At 38.2% G+C, this 22,594-nt stretch overlaps 1 protein-coding gene across 3 annotated transcripts in view; it reads left to right on the forward strand.

The window, feature by feature from the left end:
* The window catches only part of PDS5B (PDS5 cohesin associated factor B), a 114,592-nt gene that overhangs the window by 36,499 nt on the left and 55,499 nt on the right, over window positions 1–22,594 (forward strand). For all 3 annotated transcript variants that reach the window (XM_084497614.1, XM_084497616.1, XM_084497615.1), the window contains exons 7-10: window positions 7,451–7,531; window positions 9,688–9,828; window positions 20,360–20,475; window positions 22,203–22,297. In XM_084497614.1, coding sequence (XP_084353740.1) covers window positions 7,451–7,531; window positions 9,688–9,828; window positions 20,360–20,475; window positions 22,203–22,297 — 433 coding nt within the window. The remainder of the gene's footprint in view (window positions 1–7,450; window positions 7,532–9,687; window positions 9,829–20,359; window positions 20,476–22,202; window positions 22,298–22,594) is intronic.

A 22,594-nucleotide genomic window follows, 5' to 3' on the forward strand; every position in this document is an offset into this window, starting at 1 on the left:
TATGTATATCTTCAGATATTTAGATTCCATTGAGGAAATAACTGTAGCAAATGTGTTCCTCTCAACTGGATTTTTTTAGCAAACAAATCAGTTTAAATGGCTGTAAAATTCAGTATCATTTTATTGCTTTGATTCACTTGGCATAAATCAAAGTATCAGCAAAGTCATTTTAAAGCTTTAATGTTATATGAATTTACAGTTTTTTGATACATGGCCAATACTGGCAGATGTTTATATAAAAGACATACATTTGAAAAGTGTCTTTGAAATTAAAAAAAAAAAAAAAAGTCTTTGAAAAAATTTTAATTAGTGTAATGCTGTATCAACAGTTCAAAATATTGTGCTGCCCTAAGCAGAAGGGAGAAAGTTATAAATGTTGACTTGATGTCGTTGGAAGCATGTCAGTATGGGTTTGATGTAGGCCTAGAACAAACTATGTTCAGAAACAGCGGTGACTGAAGAGCCCAGGTTATGGGAATTATCTAGGAAAAGTGTACTTAGCTGGATTTTGGACAGTGGTGCATGTCTAAAACAGCCTTTTTTTTGTGGGGGGTGGGGAGAAGGGGATATTTTGAGGAAAAAGGCTTTTTAAATGCTTCTTAGAAGCTATAATGTGACTGAATGTTAACTGGGGGATTTTTGCTCTCTGAAAAATGTAGCAAGTAGCACAATGCATTGTGCCTTACCGCAGCCCATCAGTTTCAATAAATAAACAACATGTTACTTATTTTTCTACTGACAATGAAAGGCAAAATGTTTAGTATAGACTAATCTCTTTATTTTATTTTAACTGGAAAAGTTTTAGCTCTGTCTTTCAGGGGTTTACTACTTTTAAGCTGGGACCAGACTGAAAATTGTGTAGCTAGAACTTAGGTTTACAAAGTAAAGCCTTGGAATACAAGAAACAAAACCAAGAGTATGCAGAATACATCAGTTTGTGTATTCTCAGTTAAGCGCTTGTTCTTTGTTTTGTTGTGTGACCTGTGTTGAACTTGATTCAGACGTACTGTTTTTTTTTGTTTTTTTGTTTTTTTTTTTTGATTCAGGCTTAATAAACTGATTTTAAGTTGAGTAATTTGTATCCTGTTAGTTTGGCTGTGGCATGGAAACAAAATTGCTTTATAATGGATTTAAAGTTATTGACTGGGGACATTTTATTAGGATTAGGAATTTGGGGTTTTGTTTTCTTTTGCCTCTGATTAAAACTTTGACTCTTTGGATAGGATATGAGTTTATAGGTTGCTTTTTAACTGTAGTAGCTTTGTTACTTTGGTCCGTGTTCTGAGTATTTTTAACTGTTTTATTTTTTTCAACCTTCTTCACGTAAATGGAAAGAAGCTTCTAAGATTTTTTTTCATCTCAGTATCTTCATATAATGTTAACGTAACGTTTTGGAGCTTACATGGCATCTACAGACAGCGGTTAGATGGATAATGTCGCATTGGGAGCATGTATTGAATTCAGAGTGAGAATTTTTCCACTTGTTTCCATTAAGCATAAAACCACAAGGGGATTAAGTTTCAGGTCCACTGTAGGAAAGAACTAGGATTTGGCTGATCTAGCTGTTAGGCTGTATGAGCTATAGGAAAGGAAAATCCAAAACCAGACTGACCAAAAATGACATGATGGCAAGTGTTGATGTAATGGTAAGTAGTGAATCCTTATCTAGCTGGATTCCTTGTGAACCAGAGGAATATTTCTGATGGAGTGAAAGAAGCATAGATTTGTTATTAACTCGGATTTGCAAATGATCAGGTGAGACGTTGTATATGAGACAATAGTCACAGCAGATGACACAGGCAAAACATGTATTTTGCATACAGCCAGAAAGAAGGCTGTACACATAAGGGACCGTGGAGCGAACTGAATGAAAACAGTGTTCTGGAAAACAATGATACAGCTAGTGTGACTTCTGGTGTATAAACAGTTGTATTGGGTAACGGTAGGTTGAAGACTTGAGGAGCTTAATTGTGTAACTTATCAAAGGAGCAGTTTATAAGTGTGTATTGGGAACAGAAGTTTCAAACAGCTTTTCTAGTTTTGCACCCTGGATGCTAAGGTCGAGTGGCTGGGTTTTGCTACTAAATTTTTTTTTTTTTTTAAGAGTTTTAGCAAATTGCTCATTTAATTACTATAGGTTCTTTCAGTGCTGTTTCCTCTTAAAATCAAGGTCAGTGTTTTTCCTAAGAGAAGAGCCAGATCTGGTCCATAGTTCTGTGTAGTAAGTCTAATAAGCAACGGTGCTAGCAGGGTGAGTGCAAAAACTCAGGCGTAAGGAGCACAGCAAGAATCCGGTATGCTATCAAATGTCTGCCTGCCATAATAATAATAGTAATCACTGATCTAGTCTAAGACATTCTAGCTCCCTTGGGTTAGTAAACCATCACACTTGGTCAATAAAAGCTGCATTGATGTAAATCTGAGTGAAAGTGGCTGATGGTAATACCACAAAACAGGTACGTGAGGCTCTCTTGAATAGTACAGCGGAGACTGGATAATAAAATAAAACAACAAACATAATTTGTTGGACCATGTGCCCAGCTCTGAATTCCTTTGCTGTTTAATCATTTTCTTGCTTTTGTGGTTTGGCTCTCTTGTTCCTTTCTATGAACTCCACTGAAATTCCTGTGATAGGATTATATGAAGAGGGAATGAAATTTAGATTTAGTGAACTAAGCCCAGAAAAAGACCAGAGCGAAGGGAGAGGTAGTCAATATAAAAATGCAGGAAAAATTAATAGTTTTCCTTTCTCTTCGAATTGTCTTTTCAGCTTATAAAGCCTTTATGGGAGTGTGTGCAAACACTTTTTTGTGTTTGTGCAGTTTGTTAGTAGGCAAATTGTGCTTTATTTCCTTGAGAGTTTGCCAGTGTGTTCCTTTTTCAGCCTCAGGAGTGCTACAGGGAATCCCACATGATTTACATGCTTATCTTCTTAGGAAAGTGATATTGACAATTAAATTCCTAACTGGCTCTATTAGAAACTTGCTTAATAATTAGTGTTATCTATCTTGGCAACACTTCAGCTCAGCTTTCTCTGCATTGTCAGCCATCCCTAAAAACCTGTTTTCCCTCCCTCTCTCTCAGAAGAACCAAAAAATCTCTTAAAGCTGCTTTGTGAGGTGCTCTTGGATGCCAGTTATACTGCTGTGCTCTTGATAAGAAGAATCAAATTGAAGGCTCTTCTCTAATTCTGAGAAAATGATGTGTAAAATCAATTTTTTTTTTTTTTTTTTTAGGAATATTGGCTCTAGATACGTGGTTTTGACACTTTGCTTTTAGTCCTACAGCTAGAAAATTAAGGACTGGATTGGTGCTAGCTAGTCTTTCTGAGGAAAAATGAGGGACATACATTTGGTTTCTGCTTTTGAAGTACAAATTATTTTACTAATAATTGCTTTGAGCTGTTAAATGGGACATTATGGGGCAACTGGGGAAAAAAAAATCAGCAGTGTGTATTTCCACTGCTGCCAACCCCACTGTACCCACACCACTGTTTTTTGGCTCTGTGGCAGAGCATCCTGGAGAGCATCACCCATCGATCCCCAAAACTTAGGTTTTTATGCTTCTGGAAGATACTGATGTTAGCAGTATGTACGTAGAAATCACAGTAGGAGTACCAACAAAAGAGAGATCTTATGGTTGATGAAGGTGGTTTGTCTTCTGAAGGTTATTGCTGAAAGCTTTCTAAGCTTAAAAAGCCAACTGAGTCAACTGGTGGCTTCATTTCTACCCATTGTGGGACTCTTCAAAGCTTATCCCCACTGCATGCTTCCATGCTCTTAGAGGCATCCTGATCACATTGATTATCCCCATCAATGAGGGCTTTCATAAATCCTTAAAAGATCTAGAAGTACATATTATTTTTTTTTTCCTGAATGTGGGGAACGATAGGACAAAGGATAGCCATATAAAATTTTAGGTAAAGAAAAGAAGGAATATGTTAAGTTAGCTCTTCCCATATAACATTTCTCCTTCATGAGAAGTTTAAAGAATGTTTATGGCTATTCCATTAGCCCAAAAGATAGTTCAAAATGTAGGTTTTAATGGTTTGTAAAGTTCTTTGAATCTTTTTGTTTTTTGCCTGGATTGCTCACATTTTCCTGTCAACTCAGACAATACTGCTTTTTCCTGCTTTTGTCTGTATCCTGGAACTGGAAAGAAGGAAGAGAGAACTTTCTGATGTGCTTTTAAGAATTCCTGGATGTTTTCTTGAAAAAGTACAGCTTTTGGACATTTGAGGGCCAGCAGAATTAAATGAAGTTCATGAAGCATGGGAAGAAAGTAGTTACCTTCTTTAGCCTTTTGGGATCTAGACTTTTTTTTTCAGCTTTTTTTTTTTTTTTATATAGAATGAAGCCTTAGTAATCTACTCAGGGTTGGAAATCACTACTTCAGGCATTTATCTCAGCAAACATTATGGTGTTGGGAGCTCTTCTGCCTGATATTTAGCGGTTTAATTATGAGAGATCTTTGTTCGTTTAGACTCCTTTTCCTAAGGCTATGTGCAAGAATTGTGCTTAATTTTTAAAATTTTAGTTAGTAGTAGTTGCGTAGATGAATTATGACAGCTTTTCTTTTTTTTTCATATATCATCTGCTGTGTGAAAGGTACAAGCCGAAAATGTGATTTGTGTGAATCAAAGCAGGTCTGCCTGTTGGAACTGCTGCATAAGGTCTGCTCTTTGGGCTTGCTTTACATGGAAATGACATCTCAGGATGTAGAGCTCATGCTGGCCCAGGTGGAGGCTGGTTTTGGTGGAGGTGAAATGTGGAAGTCAAGAAGGATCAGAGCAGTAACTGCCAGCAGTGTACAGTTCTTACTGTGGCTATTTATGCACTTTATTTCCTGAACAGTCACAATTCTGGCAAAATAACAGAAAACAAATGCTACAGGTGGAAACTTTAAAAAATATTAGCATAAAGGACAAAGTAGAATGCAGAACCTTCCCTTTTCTGGGACATGGAACAACTCCACAATTTTGCAAGAACCAACCATTGGCAGTCTTTGACATCTTGTTTAGGTAATGGAAGGGAAAAATTGAGGTTGAAAGTTAAGACACACCGATTTATGTTTCTTCAGGGGAAAATAAATGCTCAAAAGTGGTCTTAAATTGGGGGAAAGATTGAAATGAAGCTCTTCATTTCTGATATTCGTAAGCCTGAGATGTCTCATTTCAAAGTCAGTCTCGGTAAAATGAAGGAACTTGTTCTAAGAGTGCTGATCAGTCATTTTAGGACATTTTTTATATCATGTCTCAAAGTAGCTAATAGCTTAAATTGCAGTAACTTTGACAATAAATTTTGCCTTTCCTTTTGTTACAATTTAGCTGATCTTGAAAATACAACTTGTTTCTCAGCTGTGACGATGGCAGTCGGCTTCGTAGAATGATAAATATTAAGCAGGCAAAATATGTTTTCATAGTGGAGGGTAACTGCTGAACTGCTTCTGAACTTTAATTTCATATCTCTCCTGTTCCTGATGTGCTGTGATAGCTATGTGTCAGCTTTCCTGTAGTTGATTTGTTTCTACAAAAGCTAATATTTTTCTTCCTCATTTATATTCACGTATGGTTTTTTAGAAGAAGGTAGGATTCACTGCAGGCTGGGCTTTGGTAATTTCTTACTATGTAGCGTTTTCTGGAAGCATTTGAGTATCTCCCCAGAACTGGGATTTTTATTCACGTTCTGTAGTGGCTCTGAGTGAAATAAATACTTCAGACTTAGACTTCATAGTCGATTTCAGACACTTAATTCTGTCAATAGGCAAGTCAAAGGCTTCTTTTGTTTTATATTAACACAAAATGTTAATCTGTTCCCACTGCTGTCTACAAGCCTATACTTCTATACAGTTTCTGGAATTACAGATGTGAAACAATCCATCTTTGTAAAAAAAAAAAAAATAAATAAATAAATAAAAAATAAAAAAAAAAATAAAAGAAAAAATTCAGATAGCTACACAGGCAATGTATATGTTTAGTTCTGTGTGTATGCTAAAAAAATGTATGTGTTCTTGCTTATAGATGAGGTACATAATGAAACTACCCTTTAAAACTATTTTCTTTTAAATTGAATATGATTTAAAAAAATAAATAAGTTGCAAAGGTATCAAGATGGGAAGAATTGCATTTTTACAGAAACTTCTTTAGCTATTAAATGATTATATGTATTTTGAGTATTGAGTACTTTGTGTGTCAGTGAAGTCTGGAGTGTCAAGGGCTGGGTTGCATTTTGTTTTGACAATTTTTGGAAAACATAGTGTAAAATTTGGAGAAAGTAGGTAGCATCCCCTTTGTGTTGGGATGGGAAGGATATGATGACAGAGTGAATAGTAACCCAATTAAAAGGGAGGGGTAGGAAGGCGTGGCTCGTAATGTTTTAACAATCACAGAATCACAGAATTTCTAGGTTGGAAGAGACCTCAAGATCATCGAGTCCAACCTCTGACCTAACGCTAACAGCCCTCCACTAAACCATATCCCTAAGCTCTACATCTAAACGTCTTTTGAAGACTTCCAGGGATGGTGACTCCACCACTTCCCTGGGCAGCCTGTTCCAGTGCCTCACAACCCTTTCAGTGAAGAAGTTCTTCCTAACATCTAGCCTAAAACTCCCCTGGCTCAACTTAAGCCCATTCCCCCTCGTCCTGTCACCAGGCACATGGGAGAACAGGCCAACCCCCACCTCGCTACAGCCTCCCTTGAGGTACCTATAAAGAGCGATAAGGTCGCCCCTGAGCCTCCTCTTCTCCAGGCTGAACAAGCCCAGCTCCCTCAGCCGCTCCTCGTAGGACTTGTTCTCCAGGCCCCTCACCAGCTTCGTCGCCCTTCTCTGCACCCGCTCAAGCACCTCGATGTCCTTCTTGTAGCGAGGGGCCCAAAAAGAAGCTAACAAGAACCTAACAAATCAAAAAAAATAGTTTTTCCTCACGGTCTTGGATTGAAGTTCTTTTTCTCCTATCTGATAGAGTCCAAAATGCCAAGCATCTCTGGGAGGCACTGTAGAGAGACTGTGCTGATGGTTGACAGGTGGCTGCTTGATGCAAGGGCAGAATTGTACTTTATGTCACAGTCCTGTTTGGAGGCTGTATTGACCGTAAATGCCTCAAAGTTCCTTCCCAGTGCTTTTCTGGTTTTTGGCAAAGCTGATAAAGAACAGCAGTAACATGCAGGAACTGACATTGTTGTGTGTCAAGCTTAGAAGGGCAACTGAAAAGTAAACTGATTTATGGGGAAAGTTTTCTCAACATCACCAGTGAAGTTTTCAAAGCTTTGTTTGGACTTGGTCTTGATCTGACTGTATTACCTTTATTACTGAAAGTGTTTAAAAAAATAATAATAAAAAAGAGGCTATTTCTTTAATGCATTTACTAGTGTATGGTAAATATAAACTCTCATTATTATTTTTGTTAAGGATAATATATGTGCTTAAATTTTATTTTATTTTTTTTCCAGAATTTAAACAAGCAAGCCTATGATTTGGCAAAGGCTTTACTGAAGAGGACAGCACAAGCAATTGAACCATACATTACTAATGTAAGTGAAGACTGCAAGCAAATATGGAAATCAATGAATTTTCAAACACTAAGCTGTATTATAATAAGAATAAATTACATATAGTTAGTTAGGTCTGGGTAACTTTAGAAAGTCTCAATTCTTCTTTGAGTTAATTGTTACGTTAATTAAGCTCTTTCCCTTTGAGTCTGCTTCTTTACGATATAGCAGTTAATAAGCCCTTAACAATTTTGTTCACTAAAATGGGGTAGTTCACTTTCTGCTGTGTTGGGGGACCTTGCTCTTTAATCCTGAATGTGACCAGAAGCCTAATGTATTTATGTATTGTTCTTATAAAAATGTATGAACACATTATTCTTGTGGCAAAGGTTTTTTTTTTTTTTTTTTTTTTTACTACTAAGTAGTCTCATTCATCTCCTCACAAAAAAAAAAAAGGTGAAGACAGAGCACAACTTCAATGCCATTGTCACAGGAAGAGGAGGAGATAGAATCTAAAAATAGATAGCAAGAAGGAAAACTGAGTGGATTGAGGACTGTAGCCAAGTTAAGTGTAGTAAAAGACATCACAGGCTGCGCAGGAGAAGCGGGTTGAGAGACAGAAAAGGTCAGGCATAAGTATGCTCTGAATTAAGCTGCACAATAGGAAAAGAAATTACGCTTTTTTAAAAGTAGTTAAGGATTTAACATGTCTCCTGGCGTGTATCCAAAACCTCAAGAGCTTAAAAACAGTGGAAAATCTTTAATGCTTTTTGTTGCTTTCTGACTTGTAACACCTGTGGTTTTTGGGAAGTAGTTACCTTTTAAGATTCAAGAAAAAAATTTAGTGAAAACTCTCACTCCAAACCTGTTAGTCAAACCTGCTGCTTGGGGAGGGATTGCATGGGAATGTGTTCTTAATGTTGCTTAGCTGCAAGGTTAGATTACAAACTGGGTGACATTTTGTGGTCTTAAGGAAGTCTGTACAATAAGAATCTTCCTCTTATGGAAAATGTGCACATGCATTCTTCTGTTCTTGGTTTCCCACAAGTGGGAAGTATGCTGTCTGGTTTCTTTGAGCATTATTTTCTTTCTTAAAATATATTAAAGACACAGGAGGAGTTAATTGTCTAACCAGGAATATATACATTCCAGGCAACTCTGCTTCCAGGAGAGAAAGACTTCTCTGCAAGATGGTTAGAGTCCTAACTTCTAATGAAATGCACCTATCAGATTTTACTTAGTCAATGTTACTAGAATCGGTTGACTTTTTTTTTTTTTTATTGCATCATCTCTTGGGATTCTCTTTATAACCTAGAGAGGGATTGTTTTCATGTTTTTAGTTTCTTTACTGATAATGATTAATCTTGTCAGGACTGATTAGCATCACTACCCCCTGTGCCCAAGTTAGTAAAAAAGAAACCGAAGTGCCACTTAAATATATTATTTCCGCCTGCCAGTAAGGTGACAGAATCTAATTTGTTTAGCCACACTTGTACTATTTTAACCCAAAGAGAATACGAATTTGCAAAGTTATACCTTACTCCTCTTCCTCCTCCCCAAGAAGGAGGTGGCAAACTCCTTATTTAGTTATTTACCTATCTAGTAAGAGAGGATGTAGCTGAATGTCGTATAGAATTAATATTTGATATTTATGAAGTTTCTCTCAAACCCATCAGGTTTATTAAGAAATAATAATTGCTTTACAGCTGCATTATGCTGCTTGTAAATACAAATTCTGGAGTAGTCAGTTACTAATTACTACATACTTGTTTACAACTTCTTAACCTATCAGCTAGCCAGTTGTTCCAGCTTTGTTTTGTCTAGAGGTTGGAATGATTTTAAAGTAAGTGATTATGCTTAGTAGTGCAATAACTGTAAATATAGTCACATTATAAAAAGATTTGATGCAGTGGGACCCCTGTAAAGTTGTGTTGCTTAAATTATTTGTAGCCTTGTTTTAGTAAACTAAGAATTACTTCTCATGACTCTTCATGTGTTTTTCCTTTGTGTAATTTTGAGTACAGAACAGATTTGTATATTTAAGCGTTCAACTACACAGCCCTGTTCTGCTAACCCCCTCTCCCCCCTTTTTTTATTACTGTAAGATTACAAGGTAGATTTAGCGGTGGACAGGTTTAGGATTAGACGCGTGTTATGTATCCTTGTGTTATTAATGTAGAGTCTGTTTTATTTCCTAGTTCTTCAATCAGGTTCTCATGCTTGGGAAAACATCAATTAGTGACCTGTCAGAGCATGTGTTTGACTTGATTCTGGAGCTATACAATATCGACAGTCACCTCTTGCTTTCTGTTCTACCCCAGCTTGAATTCAAACTTAAGGTAAGCATTCCTTATGCTTTCCATCTATTTGAAACACATGTATGCTTTTCACTGTTGATGTAGTTTTGTACTGACAAGTTCATCGCAAATTATTTGGCATATGAAACAAACATTTATATGTAAAACAAGTCTGTGTTGTTTAAAAGAATACTCGTAAAAGTGCTTAAGAGTAATTTCGCTTCAAATGCATTAACCTACAGTGTCTGTGTGCATATGTTTTTAGGCTTCTGCTTTTCAAACAACAACTTTATTATTTTTTTTAATGGCTTGAATCCGATCTGGTTTGTTCCTTGGTTTACTGTAGTATTTGTTGTGAAGGGCTTTAATATGTTGAAAGTACTTTGTGCTGCTGGCTGTACAGAGAAACTACATCTGTTCACAATAGCGGGGTCTGGAAGGGATAAACTGGGCCCACTGCTAATGGAAACTGATGCAGTGACCATTTCCTTTAAATAGCAAGTCTGTCACAGGTGGAAACTTAGAAATATGTCTTGGATTCATTGCTACAACGATCTCTATTTCTTTTAAGATTTTTTCTCCATCTGAAAAATAGTTTGTGTTTGCACTGTACCTATTTTAATAGCTTTTTTTTTCCTTTTTGACTTTTTTACCATTTCATAGCATCTTCATCACTTGCAGAGACTCAGTATAACAGCTTCCTTTTTTTCTGCTCAACCTTTATTCACTTTGTCATTTCACAAGGTGTCTATGGAATTGGGGAATTTGATTACTTTATTACCAAGTTTGAAAGTGGTTTCTTACTCAACTTAAAAGCTAGTGTGCAGTGGGTGACTTCTAAATTTGCACATATTTTAATTATTGAGGAGAGGTTTTGGTTTTGTAGAACCCGTGGCCAGTTCTCAGTGTAATGTTTATTACTGTAGTGGCTTGTTCATGCCTGTTATCTTTTCACTGATGTTTCCTGATTAGGCACACCACATGGTTTTACAAGTTGTTTTTGTGGCTGTATCTTTCCATTCACATTTATGAAAGAAGTAGGGCCCAGTTTACTTCTTGTTCACTTTTTTAAAGCACACCTTTTTTAGCCCTTAATATCCATTCTTGGAGGTGGAGAACAATTACTCTCACTCCAATAAAAACACTATTCCTGAAGCTGTTACTCAAGAGATTTAATTTTAACTGGTGCTGCACCCTTTTTTCATAGCCATAATTGCAGTAATCTTTCCATCTTTAGGTCCATGTAAAACTGCAGCTTCCTGAATCATCTTCGTGCTCCTAATGTGCCACGCTTGGTTCCTTCATTGACTCACATATGCCAGTATTTCAGTACTTGCTTCTTGTTTGTATCCCATTTTACCATTGGTATCAGTAAGATTAGTAGGAACACAACTTCATCAACTTTTTCTTTTAGTGCTCTAGGAATTTCTGTTCCTTCAACTGGGTGATTTTGATTCTCAGCCTTTCCCTAGTTTCTTAATACCTCTTAAATTAAAAGACATTTTTCATATCTGCATTTCTGCTCGTTGTTTAGTATGTTATTCTGAGATCAAAAACCTGTATTTCGTTGGTTTTCATCTCCTCAGTCCTTGGTCTAGTTTTTTCTTGAGGCCTAAAACCCTAAGGGTAATGTGGTTGACAGGTAGCATTTGTAATATCCAGTGTTAAAATGTTTCCAAGAGATGTAAATTTTAGTAGCTACATTCTTACTGCTCTTACCTAGTGCTTTATCTGTTAAACTCCACTGCTGTTTGTGGCTCTTCCCAGCCCAGGTACTGCTACTGTATGAATTGTCTTGTTGCTTCAAGTGCCTTTTTTAGGTGCTTTAAGTTATAACCACAAATAATATATACCTGTTTTGTCCTATCGGTTGTCAAATGCATTTTGATCCATCTTTAATATTAAAGGGATTAAAAAAAATAAAAATCCAAGAACATAAAACTCTCCTATAAAATAGGATAATCCTGTTTTAAAAGAGGTCAGAGGTCTTCCTGTTGTTAAAAGGGCATTTTGAGGTTAAAAGGGTATTTTGAAGATAAATGTTCTGAAATATGAATGAAATGCAGTCAGTTTGTGTGAGATCAGCACAAGTTCTTTATGCAGACTTGCCAGTGATGATTAAGTATTTTCCACTCCAACAACAGCTGTGGCTTTATACTAAACAGTGGCAGCTAGTGTCAAGCACTTTGAATTCAGGTCCAGGTAAATTGCCTATTAGTGTTGGAGAAGAGACTGTGATTTCAGTAAAATTTAGCACCTTACAGTGGAAGGCAGCTACTGTTGTGCTGCTTTGGATGAAAAGAAACTCAACAGCAGTATCCCTATTAGCTTGATGAAGCCTTGGGTCAAATGGGCAGCACAGGAGAAAAATAAGATTGGCAGTCCCTAATGAAATATGGGAGAGGGGAGTTAGCTTCTTGAATGAAGGTCAATTAAATTTAATGATACAACAACCATAAACTTCAGTGAGCTCTGTATGTTATTCAAAGTTTGTTTAAACGGCTTTGGCTTTTCCAGATTTGGTACATGGCGTGTATTTGTCTGTGCCCATAGCTTAAGAGTTTTGCCATATAAGCTCATGTGCTATGTGCTCTCTACTAGATATTTAAATAGAAGTTTGTGGAGCATGTTTAGGTCATGCATAGTTTTGCAGAAACGTTGAGTTTTTGTTTTCTGAGATCGTCTGCTACTGCTTTTGAATATACAGGTGTGATAATAGAATTCAAATACTAGGGGTGATACTCAAATGTTTATGGGGCAGTGTGACAATTACTCTGTTCCAGGATCCCAGATTGCTTCTCTGCTGCTAAAGAGGTTTGTATTACTCTTAAAATGGAAGGCGTTGAAGGAAAGCTGTGCCTGTCTCAGTGGTTGGCTTGTAAATTTTGAGGAGCAAGAATGTGTGAGATGATCTAATCTTGCATGCGTTGAACAAATGGAAGTGGACATATGAAAGGGGCTTTTCAAAGACAAATTGGGTGATTGCTCTGTGTTTTTGAAAATGTGCATTGGCTTTAAAATTGGCTTTAAAACCAGTTAGAAAAAAATTGGCCAGATGGAGTAGACTCTCTCTGAGCTAGATACCAAGTGTTTCAATTACTGGGATACTTCAGAAAATATTTTCAGGTGCAAACTTGGCAAGTTCTACATGAATTTGAACAGAACCCAATATTTTTTATCATGCCAATGGAATCTCATTTGAAAAGAAATAAATCAGTTTCTTAAAGTATCTGTTTCTTTCAGTAGTATATTTTTTTTTCCAGTTTGAGCCATTTTTATCAGCTCTTTGTAAATTCTTTTGACTTGTCTAAAAAAAAATCTTTTTACTAGTAAGGAATGATACATGGCTGGTTTTGTACAGCTGCTAAAATTTCTTTTTTCTCTTTTTTTTTTTTTTTTTACATACACTGGCCATGTCATGTGAAGCCTGATGAACAATGGAGATCAGCTCATTGGGCATAGGGTGTTAAAATAGATTGGAAAGAGTAATTAGTAATCCATATAAGGAAAGAAAAATGTGATGTGGCTTATCAAAGGCAAAGTCTGTAGGGACTCGATTACTGGCAATTTAAAAAAAAAAAAAATTAAAAAAAAAATCCAACTTTTGGGATGTCATTTGACAACAAAGTGGTTAATTCTTAACTAAACATGAGAAGACAGGAATTCCTGGAAGTATGATAATATTGTTAATGACTTGGAGGGATTGCCCTTGGGAAAGTCCTTCTGTGTGTTCTAACAATATACATATTTTACTCTTTATTATTGAGGGCTTAAAGAGGAATATGGTCGAATTTATCCTTCCTTCCTTCCTTCTTACTTGAGGTGCATCAAGGAGACACTTGATCAGGTTTTGGAGATATGATTATTGAAGAATCTTGTTCTGTGAATGGGAGGAGTCAGTTTACACTGAGGGGAGGCTTTTCAGCTACACTTCTTCCACCCAAAGTGAAATGCTCGCTCATCGTAAATTAACTTGTAGTAATGTTGCCGAGACTGAGATGTATGCTACCACTGATGTCCTCCCTTGGAACGACTTAAAATACTGAACTGAATATAAAAAGATGGGTGCTGATAGAGAAATATTTCTGTGCTGCCTGCCTTTTTCTAGTTCTGTGCACACATTCCTCCTGTAACCCCCCCTCCTCCCATTTTCTTGTGTTTGGCACTGCTGGGAGGCTTTTTTGCTGTAGTTCTGCCAAGAACAATGGGTGCCAGACACTTCAGTGCCACACCAGTCACCTTCCTCTTATCTTGACATTAATTTCTGGAGCTCTTTGACCATGTGCTTAGCGAGCTGGTGCTTACCAGCATGAAGCAGTATCAGCCAGTAATGTCTTTGGTTGGAGCGGAATGAGTTTCAAGAGATCCTTGTCTTCATGGGACAAAGGATCTTAGGAAAGCTCTAGACTATCTCTTTTTAATGTAGACAAAATCAAGGGATTTCCTGTCAGTGACCAAATAAATTTTGGGCCACATAAGGCAGGGTTATGAAACTGTTAGTATAGAACTTGTGACAGAGCTTAGGTCCCTCAGTAGCTCTGCTGTGCATGTTTACGATTTTGGATCTGTATTGGGTTCACAGGGGAAGGGTTTGGGAGCAGGGGGTTTGCAGAGGTGGCCTTTGTGAGGAACCCAGCAGCTGCCCCATGTCAGATCAGAGCCAGTTTCATTCGGCTCCAAAGGGACCTGCTGCTGGCCAGAGCTGAGCCAGTGAGCGATGCTGGTTGGGCCTCTGGGAGCAGATTTAAGATAGGGACAAAAACTGCTGCGCAACAGCAGCTGGGGAAGAGGAGTGAGACCCAGCCCTGCAGGCCCCAGGTGAGTGCAGCAGGAGGGCAGGAGGTGCTCCAGGCAGGCAGCAGCAGCTCCCCTGCGGCCCGTGGAGAGGCCCCTGGTGGAGCAGGCTGTCCCCCTGCAGCCCATGGGTCCCACATGGAGCAGATCTCCACGCTGCAGCCCCCCCATGGGTGGAGGAGCCCCCGGTGGAGCAGGTGGATGTGGCCTGGAGGAGGCTGCGGCCCATGGAGAGCCCCCGCAGGAGCAGGCCCCGGGCCAGAGCTGCAGCCCGTGGAGAGGAGCCCACACAGGAGCAGGGGGGCTGGGGGGAGCTGCCACCCACTGGGGGCAACCTGTGCTGGAGCAGTTTGCTCCTGGGGGATGGACCCCGTGGGACAGAGCCGTGTAGGAGCAGTGCTTGAAGAGCTGCTGCCTGTGGACAGCCCCCGCAGGCTCAGTTCAGGAAGGACGGCATCCATGGGAGGGACCCCATGGGGAGCAGGGGCAGAGAGTGATTGTGAAGGAGCTGTGGAGATGAAGCATTAGGAACTGTCCACAGCCCCCATTCCCCTGCCTTGCTTGGGGAAGGACATAGAAGAAGGTGGATGGGGAGGGAAGGTGTTTTTTGTTCGCTTTTAGGTTCTTACTGTTCTAGCCTACTAGTAATAGGCAGTAAATTAATCTCCCTATTTTGAGTCTGTTGTGCCTGTGCTGATAATTGGTGAGTGATCTTGCTGTTCTTATTTCAACCCTTGAGCCCTTTTCCATCATAATTTCTTCCCTTTCCCATTGAGGAGAGACAGTGAGAGAGCAGTTGTGGTGGATGGATTTCAGCTGGCCAGCGGGGTAAAACCACCACAGGATCTAAACAATGTGGCCATCTAGTGTTCAACCACCTTGCCACTTTGGTACAAATACTGACCATTTGGTCAAGATGACAGGTAACTTCAACTGAGAATTGTACGTGTTGACTTGAACAAAGAATGCTCATCAGTAAATGGTGTTCTCTGAAATGTGCAGCTTTGTGCTTTATTCTCTGCTTTTTTTTTTTTTTTTTTTTTTTAATCTATCCCAATAATATTTTCAGTTGCTCTAACAGGTCCATGTCCTCCTTGTGCTGGGGGCTCCAGAGATGAAGACAGCACTCCAGGTGGGGTCTCACAAGGGCAGAGCAGAGAGGCACAATCCCCTCTCTCTACCTGCTGGCCACCCCTCTGTTGGTGCAGCCCAGGATGCAGTTGGCCTTCTGGCTGCAGGTGTGCACTGAGTCAAGCTTTAAACTGACCAGAACCCCCAGGTCCTTCTCTGCAGGGCTGCTCTCAATGAGTTCTTCTCCCAGCCTGTGCTCCTGTCTGGGATCGCTCCAACCCAGGTGCAGCACCTTGCACTTGGTCTTGTTGAACCTGATTAGTTTTAAGCCATACCATCACATCCTATAACCTATACTGTGCTTCATGTACCCTTTTTGCCACCGGGGCAAGCTGTTGATTTATGTAGAGCTTGTCATCAACTGAAACCACCTGGTCCCTCTCTGCAGCACTGCATTCCATCCACTTGTCCCATAACTTCCATGTATGTACAGGGTTATGTGGTCCCAGGTGCAGAATCAGGCACTCACTCTTGTTAAATTTCGTATGGTTTCTCATTGCCCAGTGCTCTTGTATATCAAGATCTCTCTGCATGGCCTCTCTACCCTCAAGCGAAGCAATGGCTCCTCCCACTTCTGTATCATCTGCAAACTTACTTTTTGTGTACTCAAATCCTGTGTCCAGGTCATTGATAAAACACTGAAGAGAACTGGCCCTAAAATTGAGCCCTGGGGAGAACCACTAGTAACTGGCAGCCAGCCTGAGGTTACTCAGTTTACTACACCTCTTTGAGCCTAACCATTAGACAATACTAAGAGCTCTGCCAAATTAACTCCCCCCCCTCTGCCCTGTGGTAGTCTGTCCTCCCCTTCTCCCACCATCCCCCCTTCTCGCCCCCAATTCGCTGCCTGCCCTTCATCCATATTATGGGTAATCTTGTCATGACAGGATATCAAGTTAATAAGGTATTCCCTTCATGAAGCCACACCAGTTTTAACCAGTCAATGCATTGAATTTCAAACACTTTTCAATAACTCCTAGGATGATTTCCTAGGATGATGTTCCCCATAATTTAATCGGACACCAAGGTGAGACTGACAGGCCTATAATTACCAGGGTCCTCATTCTTGCCCTTCTTGAAAACTGCAACAACACTTCGTAGCTTTCTGTCAACTTGGACCCTTCCAAGTCTCCCAGAAAGATTTCACAGTAACATCAGCCTCTATTTTCAGTACCCTGCGATGAATACCTTTGGGTCCTATAGACTTACATTCAGCAAATGCCATGCAAGTTCAATACCAGTTGGGACCTTAATCACTCCCTAGTCACAGTCCTCCAACCCAGGGCTCCAGAGGTCCCAGTACCCATCACTAGTGTTAAAAGCAAAGACCTTGGTGACTCCTCTTGCATAGATGGATCATCATCCACCTCATTGTGATCCTGTCCTTCCTATTCCAGAGCCTCAGATCTGTTGTGTAAGGGCATCTGGGAAGGCAAGGTAGATGAGAAGGACAAAAGACTTATTTCCATTCACCTCTGTCCCTCAAGTTAATCCCATTGCCTTCTGGTTGGTGCTAATACCACAGGAGACATGCAGCTGTAACTTCCTACCAAGTGGTCACTATTGCTTTACCTCCCTCAGGAGGAACATGACCGGTGGACTAAGGGTGTTGGGGCAAAGAAATCTCCTGGCTACCTTGCAACTCTCACAGAATCATTAAGGTTGGAAGAGGCCTTCAAGATCATCCGGTCCAACCATCACCCTACTACCAATGTCGCCCACTAAGCCACGTACTCCTCTTGGCACACAGCGGTTGCTGCTAGTGCTGGTTTCCCGTGGTTTGAGCAGCTTTCCTGTCTGAACAGGGAAGGAGTATTGCTAAATTTTAACACTATGTGAGAGCTGTGTTAAAAATCGTTTGCCTCTTACTGGTATTTTTTTTTCACCTTATTTTGGAAATGGGACTGTGGGATCAGCAGAACACCCACTGAAATTTGTCCAACTAACCTCTTGGATGAGGGACAGCCATTAATGCCTGATCTTGGCATTGAAAAGTGATGTGTTTAGGGATCTAGCACTGACACAGAAGCATTATCGGTACAAGGGAGAACAGATAAAAGACTGCTGCTGTATAGGTCAACTTGTAACTGAAACTAATGTCCCTTCATTTCAATTTGAAATTTGAATTTTAGAAATCACAGAAATTAAATATACATGTAATGGTCCGAGGAATAAAAAGCTCATGAACGGGGTATTAAGGAATAAAACCATAATGGATTATTTGTCTTTGTTTTAATTTTCTACTAAACCAATGTTACCTAATGAATAAAATCAGCAAATTGTTGACTTTTATTACTTCAGAGCTGCCTGTCCTCCTGGACATGGTAGTTAAATTTTTTGGCAAGTTTCAGGTTGTGTCCACTTCTATTCCCAAATCCTCCCAGATCCTCAGTGCTGCCTATTCTTTTGGACTTGCCTACTCATAAAAATCTGACCAACTTCAGCTGTTACTGACAGACCATAACACGTAGGCAGAAGAGCAGCTGCCTTGGGAGCAGGGTATTGGGAATTAGAAATAAGTGTTCAGCGTCAGGTTTTATTGGTGAATCTTTATGGGACGCTATTAAGCATGAAGAGTGCTGGATCATACGTAAGACAAAAGGTGAAGGACGTACTATTCACTTACACAATGCATCATAGGACAGAGAAGGATTAAGGTTTTTCTAGAGCTTACCATACTGATCTTTTCCTCAGAAAAAAAGTAGAGATTAAAGTAGAATAAAGGATAGAGACTGCAATGGTGATGTGCTCATTTATTAACACAGGCTGATTCATTTATTATGCAGGCTGATTTTATTACTTTAGGGTCTTAAACAAGAACGTCTCAAGGAGACCAACTCCTGGGAACTAATTTAGAAAGTACCAAATACTCCTCATCCATAATCACAAATATTCATTGTTCCTACAAGCAGGTCTATAAACATGAGTGCCTATCGTGTAATCAGATTACTGCCTGCTATAGGGAAAGCTTCTTTGGCTAATTCATTAAAAGATATCTCAATTTTTTCTATACATCTGGCTATGCAATAAAGCAGTTGAATGCTTTGTGTCTGCTACTGCCTCTATCCCAGGGTTTCTTGCTCTGCATCTGTGTTGATTGCCTAGAGAAATTCAGAGGTGCGCAATACTTTCAATATTTTGTTGGTTTAATCAGGAGTGGATAGGATACGAGTAATGGAGGTTGGACTAATACAGGCTGGGGAAAAAAAAGTTAAAATTCTTTTAGGGCAGAGAATCTGAATCTGTTATGTGATGGACACTTGTAAGCTGAAACTCAGGGAAAAAAAAGATACCATTTATTGCAGTTAAAGAGGAGGAGGTTGTAGATGACTCGGTAAAATGTCAGTCTGAATTTGAGTCAGATAAATCAGTCAAATACAGACAAAAAGTGTTAATAACTCTGCTATTAAAGCTGCTAATATTATAAATACTAAGGTGTATTCAAAAGCACTATAGTTTCATGTACTGTAGTAATAAATCAGTGTCAAAGATTTCTTCATCCTTGTCTTGCTCTGGTACTTAAAAGGATTTTAAAAATGCTTCGACTATTCTTAGGGAGCTGAATTGAAAGAAGATACGGGAAAACTTCTCAACCCATTTATGGTATCGAGTCAGGAAAAATAGTCAGTCTTTAAGGCTGGTGTTGTCAGAGAACTCTGACAACTACATTATGCTCTTATATCTTGGTTGAATTCAAAAGGTTGATGTTGAACTAATAAGAACGTCAAAAATGATGGAAGAGAAAGTTATTTGAAAAAGCTCATGTCTATTACAAGAAAGAGGAATGAAATAATAAGGGGTGAATAACAACTTGTTCAATCAACTTGACCGTGCTGCCCCATTTTCAAAGAATTATTGCAGCCAGTTGGTTTTTTAATAAGCAAAAGAAAAAAAATCTGTGAACTTCAAATATGTGTTAATTGCACAAATATTAGCGCACACTTCCAAAGCATGTTTTAAGCTTCAAATGCTGTGTGTTGTATTAAGCAAGCCTAATGCAAACCAGCGCTAATGAAAACGTACTGAAGAAGGTCTTGTTTTATCTTTGTCAGTGTTAGTTTTTTTTTAAATATGAAAGAAAAGTATCTGTTGTAACTTAGCAGTTTTAAATACTGGCTTAAATATAGACTTTAAATTCAGGACCAGGTACTGCGTGTGTCAGATCTTGGGTATTCAATCTGATGTCCTCTAAAAACCTTTTAATTAAATGTTTGTAATAAAACACTGTTCCCAAGAACTGTATACTTTTATGCGTAGATAGAAGTAAAATGAGTTTTGTGAGTTTTGTGCTGTGATTAATTTTGTATAAATTTGTATAAGCACGTTATCAGGTTTCCTAACAGCAACACCTGTAAATGATGGTTAAAAAGATTTATACACCTATATTTACCACCACGCTTTGTTCAGTAGGTTTTTTTGTCTCTGCGCTGCATTATGTTTTCACTGCCTTCATTATTTTGTCTTACAGCATTAGCAAAGGTACACATTTGTATACAAAAAAAATCTATTTTTTTTTTTTTTTGAGTTGTGTACGTATAATGTTCTTATATATTCTAAAAGCTGTACAAAGCACTATTTTGCTTTTTGGGTATTTTATTTTCTGGCTGGTTTACTTTTTGTTTTTTCAAAAGTTGTGTTCATTTTCCAGAGCAATGACAATGAAGAACGTCTGCAGGTCGTAAAGCTTCTAGCAAAAATGTTTGGGGCAAAGGATTCCGAGTTGGCATCTCAGAACAAACCGCTCTGGCAGTGCTACTTGGGGAGGTATATGCTGTTTTAGTTCCTTTCCCAGGAGAGAAAAAAAAATCAAAGAATTGTAATTCAGTACTTTTCAATTCTCCTATCTCTTTTATTTTCCTCAAGTGATATAGCTAAGTGTGGTATCCTCATGCTTTATCTGAAATCTGTCAGGTAACGCTAGGGAGATTATTTTATATATATATATCCTCTGCATTTATGATTCTGCACAGTGAACAATTACAAATCATCCTTTTTTAATTCATATTTTGCAACTATCTTTACTGCTATTGCCAAGAAAAAAAGAACATTTTATTAGATTTTTTTTTAACAAATGATGGAATCATTATAAAATATATTCAGTGATGGATTAATTTTAAAATAATATCAGATAACATTTGCAGTATTGGGTATTATCAGATTTGTTTTTGTGACTTTCATGTACAGTATTTTACTGGCTTCAATTTTTTTAATTATTTTTGTGCCTTAAAGGAGGTATGTAGTATTTACAATGCAGAAAACACACTTAGTCTTTTCTTTTTAAAATATTCTGCCAGTTTGAAATAGGTAATAAAGCTGGAGTTTGTAGTCAGAAGGAACTTAAATATGGATACTATGGTGAAAATACTTTTGGCTTGAGTAAATGAGGATAAATCGTATAAATTATTATAATTGCAGTAGATTGTAATTTAGCAAAAAATCATATCAAAACCAGAATGTCCTAAACTTCTAAAAGTACGGGAAACTTAATTGAGGGAATTAATTTTGCTTGAAAGTATGTAACATTTAAAATATTGCATGTAATTTAAGAATCAAAATTTGGATCCAGAGAAAGATGCTTCATTGTGTTATGATGTGAAACAATATGATCATGTCCAATCTGTTGTTCACAATTACTGTTTTCCATTAGTTATGAACCACGTACATGTATTTACTTTTTTCAAGGATTTTAAATAAGTTGTTATAGTAATTACTAGAGAAGACATTCCTAAATTGTCTTCATTTAGAAAAGTACCTAGTTTTTACTTAAATAGACATTTCTTAAAGCCTTTGCATTTGATAAATAAATGTTTCCACAGCAGTATGTTCTAAAATTTGCTTTTAAATTGTTTAAAACCAGGTATTTTGATGGCCTTGAAATGTGTTTTATCTTTCAAAACAACATAGCTCTCATTGCAACAATAATTTTGCTATAAAATTACTTATTTTCTCATGCTTAACTTTATGTACTAGGTTTCAAGCATCAAATTTAATTTAGTCCTCTAAAACCAAGTCTTACAGAAGTTGAATGATCCATTTTAGAAGTAATTTGTACTAGGTTGGATTGGTTTGCTGTCTATCATACAGTTTAAAGAGGAGAAGAACATCACAATCTTAAAACCTTTTTTCAGTTACTGATACACAGTTCATGATTAACTAGGTGGAGCATTAGAGAAACACTGCTTGAAATGTGTGAGACATCTTTCACTAAATAGCTGTAGTCTGCCCCTAGTTTTTCATGTGTACCAGGAGAGGATATTTCCCTTTCTGTATAGAACATGAATTAATTCACGAGTACAGGAATTTTTTCTTAAGTTAAAGAAATTCAAATTAATACCATAAAATTAGAGCTGTTTTGCACAGGTAACATGCACAGGTGCATGGGAGGCATAAAAATCTTTTTAGAGAATATTTGAGACTGTGTAGAAATGATCTAACTGTTCTGGTGAATGATATTTTTTCTTGTTGTAACACATTGTCTTGTTTCTAAATAGGTTTAATGATATCCATGTACCCATTCGTCTTGAATGTGTGAAATTTGCAAGTCACTGCCTTATGAACCATCCCGACCTAGCAAAAGACTTAACAGGTACCAGATTTACTATAACATTAAAATTCAATTTTAAGTCTCCTGGAGAAGTCAGGAAGGTTAGTTGTCATCCTTAGTAACATTCTGTGACGTTATGGAGGGGACAATTGAGGTTAGATTTCAAAATTGCAGAGTCCCGTGCTTTGAGCGCTGCTCTTAGGCTAAGGGGTTTGGGCATGAAGAATTCCTTAACCAAAGAGAGCACCCTCTTTCTCTTACAGTAGCTGCATTCCCAACTGCTGTTGAAATTAAACACTATGAGATCAGGCAAAATAAGCCTGCCAAACAAAGCAGTCA

This window comes from Aythya ferina, assembly GCF_964211825.1.
Source record: "Aythya ferina genome assembly, chromosome: 1".
In the NCBI taxonomy this organism is placed as follows: Eukaryota; Metazoa; Chordata; class Aves; order Anseriformes; family Anatidae; genus Aythya; species Aythya ferina.